This window comes from Prionailurus viverrinus, chromosome X, assembly GCF_022837055.1.
Source record: "Prionailurus viverrinus isolate Anna chromosome X, UM_Priviv_1.0, whole genome shotgun sequence".
In the NCBI taxonomy this organism is placed as follows: Eukaryota; Metazoa; Chordata; class Mammalia; order Carnivora; family Felidae; genus Prionailurus; species Prionailurus viverrinus.
This window is the reverse complement of record NC_062579.1, coordinates 39,118,164-39,130,055: the sequence shown is the minus strand read 5'-3', so window position 1 is coordinate 39,130,055 and position 11,892 is coordinate 39,118,164. Positions and strand designations below refer to the sequence as shown.

General features: G+C 53.0%; 1 protein-coding gene across 5 annotated transcripts; it reads right to left on the bottom strand.

The window, feature by feature from the left end:
• Positions 1–4,189: 4,189 nt before the first annotated feature.
• Positions 4,190–11,601, bottom strand: WDR13 (WD repeat domain 13). 5 transcript variants are annotated; one of them, XM_047844753.1, is made up of 10 exons: positions 11,475–11,601; positions 11,052–11,131; positions 10,120–10,360; positions 9,348–9,457; positions 9,098–9,228; positions 7,901–8,208; positions 6,869–7,049; positions 6,625–6,766; positions 4,845–4,963; positions 4,190–4,456 (listed from the first exon to the last, which is right to left on the bottom strand). In XM_047844753.1, the coding sequence occupies exons 2-10, from the start codon at positions 11,090–11,092 to the stop codon at positions 4,272–4,274; spliced, it is 1,458 nt and encodes a 485-aa protein (XP_047700709.1). In that variant the 5' UTR covers positions 11,093–11,131; positions 11,475–11,601; the 3' UTR covers positions 4,190–4,271. The 5 variants fall into 5 exon arrangements, with proteins under 5 accessions (XP_047700709.1, XP_047700711.1, XP_047700708.1 ...); XM_047844755.1 differs by having other exon boundaries at positions 10,120–10,326; positions 11,475–11,580; XM_047844752.1 differs by lacking the exon at positions 11,475–11,601 and having other exon boundaries at positions 11,052–11,325.
• Positions 11,602–11,892: the final 291 nt, after the last annotated feature.

The window sequence follows — 11,892 nt, the reverse complement described above, 5'->3', positions numbered from 1 at the left end:
TGGGCTCTGTGCTGACAGCTCAGAGCCTGGAGCCTGCTTCGGATTCTGTGTCTCCCTCTCTCTCTCTGCCTCCTCCCCCACTCATGCTCATGCTCTCTCTCCCAAAGTTGAATAAACATTAAAATAAAATAAAATAAAATAAAATAAAATAAAGATAAAATCTTAAAAAAGATGCCTGGGTTTGAGGTCATACAGGCAAGGCGTTGGTGGAGGAAATGTTAAGAGAGGCCCAGGGGCACCTGGGCCTGCTCATTCAGTTAAGTGTGGACTCTTGATTTCAGCTCTGGTCATGATTTCATGGTTCATGAATTCGAGCCCTGTGTTGGGCTCTGCACGACAGCATGGAGCCTGCTTGGGATTCTCTCTCTCCCTCTCTCTCTCTCGGCCCCTCCCCCTCTCAAAATAAATAAATAAACTTAAAAAAAAAGAAATGCCCAGATTTGAGTTTAGACCAAAGAGACAGTGAGGGGAGAATAGTTAGTTAGCAGAAGCCTGGGCTGAAATTTGGACCACACAGGTTAATGGCACAACTGTTAAGCTACAAGCTTAACAGAGCAGATTGGAATTGACGCCATAAGGGCATAAATGGTAAAATAATTAACAGAGGCCTAGATTCAAGATCAGGATTGAGGGTCCTTGAGGTTGGAATGAAGCAAAAGGGCGCTGATCACAAATGAACAGAATCCCAACTTTAAGGTCAGATCAAAAGATAGTAGCTGATGGAATATTATACAGAGGCCCTGGTTTGAGATTTGATCAGCGGTACACTGATGAGGTAATAATTAACAAAGGCTCTGCTTCAAGCTCAAACTAGAGAGGCTTTTGATGAAGTAAACGCACAAGTTCAAAGTCAAACGGCATATAACAGTTAATGGGGGCCTGGATTTGAGGCAACACTAGAGCAGCACTGATGGTGGAGTGGTTAAGAGTTCCAGATCTGATGTCAAACAGGATGCACAGTGATGATGGACAAGTTAACAGAGACCCAAATTTAACCAATAAGATTTTTTTTAATTACTCACTACTTATTTCCTCTTAGGTTGTAAGTCAAGAAAAGGTATCATGAGGGGCGCCTGGGTGGCTCAGTCGGTTAAGGATCTTTGTTTCAGGTCATGACTGTTGTTTGTGAATTTGGGACCCGCGTCAGGCTCTCTGCTTTCAGCACAGAGCCCACTTCAGATCCACTGTCTCCCTTTCTCACTGCACCCCCCTGGTTCGAGCTCTCTCTTTCTCAAAAATAAACATTAAAAAAAAAGGTATCATGAAAATTAATTTCAAGCAGAATGTTGGGGCACCTGGCTGGCTCAGTCACATGTAACTCTTGATCTCGGGGTCGTGAGTTTGAACCCTATATTGGGCATAGAGATTACTTTAAAAAAATCAAGTAAAAAATTAAAAATTAAAAATTAAAAATAGGATGTCAACTCTGCCACCTGAAAATTTCACAAGAAGGAACCCACCCAAATCATGTTGGATATCAGCAGTTAGCCATCTTGAGTCCAGACTCAACAAGCAACGTGAAGAATGTGAAGAGGGGCGCCTAAGTGGCTCAGTTGGTTTAGCATCTGACTTCAGCTCAGGTCATGATCTCATGGTTCGTGAATTCAAGCCCTGCATCAGGTTCTCTGCTGTCAGCACCAAGCCCGCTGTGGATCCTCTGTCCCCCTCTCTCTCTGTCCCCCACCCCTGCTTGTGCTCTCTCTCAAAATAAATAAATATACTTAAAACAGGTGTGAGGTGATATCTCATTGTAGTTTTTTTAAAAATGTGAAGAAATAAAGAAGTTGCTAGAGACAAATGAGGTTTTCCCAAGTGATCTTGCCCACCCACTGGCTTTGGTTGAAGCTGAGCATCTTTTCGGTGTTGCACAGTGTGCAGAAAAAGTTAACGCGGCAGGCCTGAACTTCTCTCCTTGTAAAGGCCTGCTTCAAGGACGGTGCTCGGCTGGCATCTGGAAACTTTTGAGATTTCACGAGGGTTCTCACCACTCTCTAAATGATGTGTGGTTCACTGTGCCTCAACTGTTCCGATAAGCGCTCTGGTTTATGCCAAACACCTGCTTTTCTTTTTGGAGTCTGGAAGCTGGGTATATGCCAGGCAGCCCAACTTGGCTGACCATGCATACCAGCCCCCAGTAAAAACCCTGGGCACTCAACCTCTAATAATGAGCTTCTCTGGGTTATCACAAGCCATGACGGGAGAATTACGTGTGTCCTGTGTGACTCCGCTGGGAGAGGACCCTCGGAAGCTTGTGCCTGGCTGGTCTCCCCTGAACTTTGCCCCAGGCACCCATTTCTCTTTGCTGATTGTGCTCTGTGTCTTTCTCCCTATTAGATTCCCTGGAAGAAACCATAGCTGTGTATACAACCGTATGCTGAGACTGAGAGTCCTCCCAGCAAACCCTGGGATCTGAGTGGTCTTGGGGACACCCAACACAGATACATGAACTTCATCATGAACAGTCCAACTCTCCGATGTCCTTACCTCATCACCATTTATCTTAAAGTCAGATGGAAGCACCAGGTAGAAATGCTTCTGGCTGCAAGTAACCACACTGTCAAATAACAGTGTCTTGAGTACACAGGTTCTTTTCCTCCTTCAAGGTTGCTAGTGTTAGTTCAGTAGCTCACTTACGTCAAGCCAGGTTAGAGTGCCTGTGGCTCTGCGGACTGACCCTGAGATCTCAAGGTGGTGGCCACAGTTCCGACTGATGTATCTGGATGTGGTGGCCTCTGCAGCTGGAAGGGCTCAGCCAGAGCAAGAGCCCCCCACCTTGGCATTTCCGGCAACTTTGACATTTCCGGGTGACTCAGGTCATTGACCAGGGCTTTCGGTTCTCTAGCCCCCACCTTGTTTATACCCCAGGCTTTCTCTCCTCAGTCAGGTCAGGGCCCCCCTCAAATTTGAACACCACTTTACAGACTTTCAGCTGTTTCAGGCCTTGAATTTGGGACCTGGGTGAGCGTGGAAAGAGCTTGGGGTGGTCTGGAGTTGCTCTGGGGATGCAGAGAATCTCCGTCCCCTCCTTCCCCCAGCAGGAGACACTAGCTCCGCCTGTTTGTGGGGAACAAGCGTCAGGGGAGCCGGGAGCCTCAGCCTTCCCGGGGAGGCAGCAGAGCCCTGCAGACTCACATGAAACCCCTGTGGTAGAAGCCAACGTTTCTCACCTCAATTCCCCACTGCCACTATCCTGGCACAAGTCCTCATCACTGCTCACCTCGGCTACCGCAGGGCCTCCGGACTGATCCGCTTGCTTCCGCCCTTGCCCCCACCTCCAAGTCTGTTCTCTTCACAGCACCCAGAGGGGTCCTCACACAACCAAATTGGAGCGTGTCCCTCCCCTGCTCAAACCAGTGACTCACCTCTTACTCAGAAAAAGCCTAAGTCAGGGTGCCTGCGTGGCTCAGTAGGTTAAGTGTCCGACTTCTGGCTCAGGTCATGATCTCACGATTTGAGTTCGAACCCCACATTGGGCTCTCTGCTGTCAGCACAGAGCCTGGAGTCTGCTTCGGATCCTCTGCGCCCCCCTCTGTCTGCCCCTCCCCCCCTCAAAAACAGACATTAAAAAAAGAAAAAGCCCAAGTCTTCACTGTGGCCATAAAGCCTCATCTACCACATTCTGGTCCAGCCACACCAGCCTCTTCAGTGATCCTTCAGGCACACTCCAGCCTCTGCCTTTGCATTGCCTTTTCCTCTCTGCCTAGAATGTTCTCTCCCACACACCATGGCTCCCTCTCACTTCATTCAGGTCTTTAAATTTCACCACCTTCCCTGATCACAGCACCAAAAAGAGCACAACATCTCACTCTTGTGCCTTGGCCTCCTGTCCTGACTTTCTTTTCCCTCACAGCACTGATCCTGAGCTGACCTGGGATATATTTTTGTCTATTATCTACCTGCCCTAGAACGTAAGCCCCACGAAGGCAGGGATTTCTGTCTGTTGAGGTTACAGCTACACCCCCAGTGCCTACAACAGTTCCCAGTGCACGGTAGGTGCTCGATGTTTGTCTACAGCAGGACTGTGTAAAACGTTTACGGTGGCGCCTAGGACACGGCAGGCATTCAATAAATGGTTGCTAACTGAATGAAGAAATCAGTGCATGAATGCGGAAGTGAACCCCATTCCAACTTGGGTCCTACAGATTCCCTTTTGCCCGATCCCAACCCCGGCAGACCTGGGAGCCAGCCATCGACACAACCACAGAAACTTTATTTACAAACACAAGGCAGGAAGTGGACGGGGAGGTGGACACAGCAGGGCCGGAAGGCACCTACTTCTGCTCCCGCCTCCAGACGATGACCATGCCACTGGCGTCGCTGGAAGCCAGCAGGCTCTCATCACAGTTGAAGCTGACGTCCAGCACAGGTGCGCTGTGGCCCTGCAGCTTGTTGACAGCGGCCTTGGCTGCTCGCTCCACATCAAAGAAGTGTACACACATGTCCTCGCTGCCCGTCACTGCCCGGACAAGAGGGAGAGGCCCTCGGGAGATGTTGCAGGAGGAAGCGGGGTGCCCAGGATGTGAAGCCCCAGTGTGGTGTGGGGAGGTGTGGGGAGGTGTGGGAGGGACCGTCCCTAGACAGGGGTCACCTGGCTGTTTTAGTCCTGCGTCCAGACTGTGAGGTCTCTGAGCTGTTTGGGGGTAGGGGGTGCTGTGTCTCATGCCGTGAGGATTCTAAGCTGTTTAGGGGTCTTCATTCAAAGTGGGAAGCTGCTGGGATGGGAGAGTTCTCAAGGCCCAGAAAGTCTGGGCACCTGGGGATTGTGAGATCTGAGCCAGATCAGCAGCAGCTCTGGTCCCTGCCCCTCCCTGGCCCCCCATATGCCCCGACCCTGGGGAACTCACCCACACAGGCCCCCTGGCGGAAGGACATGAGGGGACAGAAGATGCTGCGAACAGGGTGTGAGCCCTGCTCGATGGGGAAGCTTCTCTTCAGCTGCAGGGTCCCCTCGTTGTCTACCACCCTGAGGGGAGGGTTAGAGCAGCTCAGGGCGCGTGGAACCTCAGCTCTGGATGGCGATGCATGGTGGGGAGGGGGGCCCGTCTGTGCCCCTGCGCCTGAGTTCTTCTCAAGGTTCACACAATCCAGTTTGGAGATGACTGTGTATACCTACCTACGAAGCATGGGCTGCTGTGTGAGCTCGTGACAGTTTGGAAACTACCTGTTGGTGTAGACGGGGAGCCTCTGCAGTGTGTTGTTCACTGGTTTCTCTTTCTAGGGGTTTCTAAGAGATCCTGGTGTTAAGACAGGCACAGAGAGGAAGGGGCTGACCAGACTAGATATCCCTGCACTGCAGAATACGACAAGGCCATTCAAAAGAATGAACCGACAGCACTGTAGGTGACTTGGGGGCATTTCCACAGCATCATCTGGTGAGAAAAGTGAGCCGTGGAAAAGGATGTAGGAGCCCGCTCCTGTAAAACAATGACCCTCCCCCGGAAACGTGTGGATGGGTGTGCACACCTAGAATTACAGGGGAGAGAACAAAATATAGGAAGGTACTTCCAGAGTTGTTATCAGGCTCTACCACAGCAAGTGGCAGGAAGGAGGAGGACGGAAGGGAGAGGATGGGGGAAATAGCCAAAAACTTGGGAGTATACCTAAATTAAGAACTATAGGGGCTCCTGGGTGTCTCCATTGGTTAAGCATCCAACTCGTGGTTTTGGTTCAGGTCATGATCTCACAGTTCGTGAGCCTGAGCCCCAAGTCATGGTCTGCGCTGACAGTGCGGAGGCTGCTTGGGATTCTCTCTCTCCCCTCTCTCTCTGCCACTACCCCACTTGCTCTCTCTCTCTCAAAAATAAATAAATAAACAAAAAAAATATAGATATGCGTGTGTGTGTGTGTGTGAATTTTTTTAAAAGAGTAGAAAAATAAAACAATAAACTAAAAGCATCCCGTTGGGCAGTGGTTTTCGGACATCACTGGACAGCACTTGGGGAACTTTTCAATGTACCAATGCCCGGTCCTGCCCCAGAGCTTCTGGAATCAATGGCCTGGAGTAGGGCCTGGCCAGGATTTTGTGAAGCCCTTCAGGTCATTCCAGCATGGGCTGCAAACTGCATTTGGGTAACATGTCATACATCAGCAGGGATGGTAAACTCCTCCACTCAAAAAAATAAAAAAAAATAAAAAAAGATGGGGCACCTGGGTGGCTCAGTCGGTTAAGCATCCGACTTCGGCTCAGATCATGATCTTACAGTTTGTGGGTTTGACACAATCAAAAAAGAAGAAAAAAGGAAGGAAGGAAGGAAGGAAGGGGAACAGACCTCTGCTTTCAGGGGGGCCCAGTCTATGCTATGCCTCACGTTGGTCATCTGTGAAATGAACGCGATGACAGCACCTTCCTCACAGGGCTGTTGTGGATTAAATGAAGTGGTACGTATGAGGTGCTCCAACAGGGCCTGGTGCCAGCAACTGCCACGTAAGCACCAGCGACTTCTGCCATTGCTACTACCATCGCTATCATCATTATTGTAAGGAGACCGGGATTCTCCACTCACTGAACTTAACCTGATGGAGGAGACGGGCTTTTGGGCCCTACGAGGAGATGGTGCTCCCGTCCCGGGCTGATGGAGGCAGTGGGCCCTGCATCTCCAGGCAGCCCAGACAGGGAAGACCCACCTATAGAGCAGCAGCTTGTTGAGGCAAGCATTGATGAGTAGCGAGGGGTCCCGGGCCTCTCGGCTGACCCAGGAGCGGGCGGAGATGCTGGTCACAGGGCTACCCTCGTGCACCACCAGACGCTTGGCTTTGGTCAGTTTCCCTGTAATAGCGGAGGGAGGGGAGGCAAAGGTGAGGGTGAGGGCCCGTGCACTGGGCCGAGGGGGAGTGCGAATACCCGGATGCAGGCCTGGGACCTGCCTACCTGTGGCCATGTCAAAAAGGAAGGAGAAAACACTGCCGCGGTCATCTCCTGCCCAGAGTAGCCGGCCAGGGGCATCAAAGGACAGAGCGAGAACCCGGCCCGTCAGCTTGCTGGAGCCACCCTTCACTTTCTTGCCCGTGGAGATGTTCATAACGTGCACGTTGTGCTTGGCATTCCCCACCTGTGGGTGAGATCTGCGTGCTGTCATCCTGCTCTCAGCCAGTCCCTCCTCGAGTCTGACCATAATGGAGCCACTGTGGATGGGACTGGCTGGTTCCTACTGGACTCTAACCCCAGTGGGGCTGTGGCAGGTAGACTAAAAGCCGACCCAGGCCTGTGATCCTTCAGAGCCAGCCCCTCTTGCAACCTAACCAGGATAGACAGCTGCTCCCGGACTAAGGGGGTCTCAGACCCATAATGCTGCCCCTGAGGCAGCACCCCCTGTGACAGGCAAACCACAGGGCCGTCCTAGGCTGGTAATAATAGCCGGTCTGCTTCCTGCCTGGTCCTTGCTGAACACTTGCCCACACTGGGGCTGGTGCAGCAGAAAGGATCCCAGTGCACAAGCTCATGCGGCCGGTCCCCTCTAGGCCCCTCAGGGCCAGGCCAGATTTTCACTCCCTTCCCCCACCCTCTGACTCTCCATCCTGGGGTCGGACCGCAGGATGACCCTGCCACTGAGAGTGGCAGGACCGCTGCCACTGAGAGACTAGCCTTCTGACTAGTCACCCTGATCCCCATCCAACAGCCCCTGCACTTGGAAAATGGCAGCACTGCTGTTGACAGGACCGAAAGGGCTACCAGAGCTGGGACTCGGCCTCCTGACCAGTCCCCACTGGAGTCTATCATAGCAAGGTCACCCCAAGCCAAGAACCGCATCCCCATTCTGACTCATTTCCCTCTGAGTCTGACCACAGGGGGACTCTGGTGATGGACTGGAGGGGACCGCCCTGACCCTCAGACAGATTCCCTGGGACAGCTCTCCCGGCCTAGCATCCCCGCCCTCAGTGAGTGGACACCCTGGGGCCTGACCACAGTGAGGTTGTTGTTGACCGGCTGGAAGGTGCAGCAGAGCAATTCGGCGCCATCGGGGTCAGGAATCTCCCGGATGCAGCGGCCGTCTTCAGAGGCCCAGATGCGCATGGTAGCATCGAGTGAGGTGGACACAAGGATGTCGTTGGAGAGGGACCAGGCGAAGTCAGAGACACCGCGGGTGTGGCCCCGCAGTACACGGAGCACGGTGGGCGGGGCAGGCACCAGCTGGCACAGTGAGATGCTGCCGTCGAGGGAACAGCAGGCCAGGCGGTGCCGGTCATCATTGGCGAAGCGCACTCTTGGCACTGCAATGCCAAGGAGCCGTTCGTGGGACTCAGCACACTCACCAGGTGCTTTCATTTACATAAGGCTCTGACGTGTGGGCCAGGGGCCCGGACCCACCATGCCAAGCACAATGGCCTCAGCAAAGGGCTTTCCTTGGCTGGGGAAGGGAGTTGGAACCCCAGAAGGCCCCTTTCCAAAAGCTCCCTACACCTCAGCAAGCACTTTACAATTACCAAGGTCTCGGCAGTTTGCAAAACCCGTGCGGCCTTTTGCAAGGAGATTTCTCTGTAAACGTTCTGAACTCTTCCAAGCAACTCACAACCCCAGAAGCCTTCTGCAAAGTCCTCTTTTAAGCTGCTGAGCCCTTTTATGGTAGATAAAATACCTGAGAGTTTGCACAGAGCTTTACTTTGCAGAGAGCTTTTAGGTTTGCAGAAAGTGTTTTTATTTTAAGATTTTTAAAATAATCTCGGGTGGGGTAGAGGGGGAAATGGGTGATGGGCATTGAGGAGGGCACTTGGGATGAGCAGTGGGTGTTGTATTTAAGCGATGAATCACAGGCATCTACCCCCAAAACCAAGAACACACTGTATACACTAGGCTCACTCGGCTGGCCCCTGTATGGACCTATATGGTAACACTGTATGTCAGCCAACTTGACAATAAATTATATAAAAAAAAAAGTAATCTCTGTACCCAATGTGGGACCCAAACCCACAACCCTGAGATCAAGAGTCGTACGCTCCATCGATTGAGCCAGCCAGGCACCCCCGCAAAAAGCTTTATGGATCGCAATTCCTCCTTCGGAGGTGGGCCAGAGACTTTGCATTCCAGAAACAGATGCACTGAATAGCTGTCACAGTTTAGGCAAATGCATGGTGATGCGACCTGCTACCGGGGCTGGCTTACCTGCCTCATCCACGTGCTGGTCGAAGACATGGTACATGCCCGCAAATGCATAGTTCTCACTCAGTGATGTGTCCCCAGCCATGGCTCGACTTGCTTCTGCTGCTGATGTAGGTACTACGCTGCCAGGGGGCCTGGGCCCCAATGGGAGTGGGAGATAATGTGAGGTGCCTGTTAGCATTCAGTCTGCTGTTGCCCCATGGCCCTTCCCCCCCCCACAAAGCCCCAGCTCACAGCTGCCCCTGGGGCGTACCTATCCTCATAGACAGCACGGTTCATCTGTGCCTGCAGCTGGTAGGAGCCTCGGCTGACGGAACGGCGGTGCCCACGAGCCCCCAGGGCCCGAGGATCATCCTCAAAGTCCTGCAAACAGAGGGTCATGGTGGGCACATCTTAAAAGAAGCCCCCAGGAACTTATGGGGTCTGGGGTCTTGAAAATATGCCTAGAACCAGATCCCTTCTCACCCTAGCCACTGCCACCACCATCGCTTGGACTACTGTGGTGGCTTCTGTGCTGTTCTCCTGCTTGCCCCCTTCCCCTACTCAGTGGATACTCAATAAATGTTCTGTGAAGAAAGAATGAACACTTTCCCCCAAAAAACACTCAGCTCAGTCTCTTGCTTCATTCAAATCGCAGCTCAACTGTCACCTCCTTGGAGAAGACTTTCCTGATCATCCCCATCAAAAATAGCTTCCCTCTGTCCTTCACACCAGTCTCATTTTATCCCCCAGGTCTGCTTTATTTTTCCATCTTAGCACTCCTCACTATAAGCCACGTTAATTATTGAACTTGTTTATCTGATTTGGTATGCCTATTGCACTATTTATCCTGTTTATTGCCCATTTATCAACCTGCTTATCTTGTTTATTGTCTGTTTACTGACTTTAGATTATCTCTTTTTGCTCTATGGTCATCCAAGAGCCTAGAACAGTGCCTTGGACATAGCAGGTGTTTGACAAGTCTGCTGAGTGAATGTATATGGAGGTAGGTGGTATTTATGGCAGGAGCGTGGGGTGGAGCTCACCTCCATGCGGTCAAGGGTAGTTCGGCTGCTGCGGACGATGCTGTTGCTATAGGCACGAGCACTGCCTGGCTCGGAGAGGGGCCCGTATCGCTGGCCCAGCAGCTGCCCACGCAGCCTCAGGTACTGCCGACGCAGTGCCGGGGGGTGCCCAGCCTTGGCATTCTCCCGCAGTAGCTGGCTGCGCCGACGGATATACTGTGTCCGAAACTGTGGAAACGTTGGTGTGCGGTACGCGTTGTACCTATGATGGCAGGAGGCAGGATGGGCAGCAGGCACAGGACAGAGGGAATCAATCAGCTCAAGGGACAGGGAAAGAGAATGAGGTGTGTGGCAGTGAGAGGTCAGGATGGCAAGTGATCAGCAGCGGTGATGGGGGTCCCTCTGGTGCTGTGAGGAGGGTGGGTCTACAGTAATAAAGGGCATGATGATGAGGTCAGTGTGGGGGCAATGGAGGCCGTCTGAAGCTTTGTTGGATTTGGGATGTGGTGACCGAGTCAGTGTAGACAACAACACAGGTCAGGGTGACATGGTGATGGGGGTTAGTGTGGGGCAACGGTGGAGGTCAGTATGGGATGGTGATGGGGTCAGACTGGGGAAGTGATGATGGTAAGAGAAGTCTGCGGGGGGGGGGGGCAATGGTGGGGAACAGGATGTCACTAGCCTGAGCTCCAACACCCCCTCCCAAAGGCTCTGGAAGCACAGCCTCTTGACGCATGCCCACATCTGACCGCACTTTCCAAGCATGCTCTTTACGACCCTCCGGCCAGCTCTTCTCTCTGCGGGCAAGCCCCCACACCCTGCTACTGTGCATGCTCACCTCCGGCATGCCCACGCAGCCGCATAAGGCAAGTTCTCCGCCCAGCCTCACTTATCGCCATTGCGCATGCACCCCCGTAACTTCCGTTCCCATGGGCTTCGACCCCACGCCTCACCTCGCGTCTACTGCTAAGACCTGCTGCCACACCGCGGCCATTCCCCGGCCTCCTCTTCCGGCCTGTCCGCCCGCGGGAGCCTGCAGGACAAGGGCCTGGAATGTCAGCGTTTCAAGTGAAAGGGCTTAGTTCCTCCCCTTCTGCCAGACGACCGTTGCCATAGACACTTAGACCCTCTACGCCGGGACGTCGCGAAGTAGCACCCGGCAGTTAGCATGGTCATCACCCCAGCCCTGCCCTCCCCGGGCAGCTCCCGGAAGATTCACACCAGCGATTCAGATCTGATCCCGCCCCTCCCCGGTCGCCATAGCGACGCCCCACCCCCGGTCTAGCAATCCTTGGCATTCTCCATCCATCTTCTTGCCCCCCGCCCCCCGCCTTCCCTTTTTGGGTTCAAGAGCAGGGCCCGGGATCAGAGACCACCTCCGGGGCTGCCTCCGGCTCTTGAGGCCCCCGGGGCGGCCCTGAGACCAGTGTCACCCTTTTCTTCTGTCTCTCTTCTCCCTCTCTCAGGCTTCAGGCAAGATGGCCGCCCACTACCAGGAAGAGCTGTCAAGCGCAGAGCGAATGGATAGCAATCCTTCGCAGGGCGTGGGAGAACCACGCAGGCGCACTAAGGGACAGCCGCTTCCGGCACAGGATGGAGGCTCCACCCCTCAAGTTCTGTCCTCCGCAGGTCCGTAATGACGTTTTTGGTATACCCAAGAATAATGTTCAGGGGCCAGAGAGTGCAAATCATTCAGTAAAAATTAGAAATACGACTTTCCTTTGAAAGCGTGGTATAAGCTGCTTTTTTAGCATCACAATCTTGGCCAAACAAGATTTGACGCACAGAATCAAA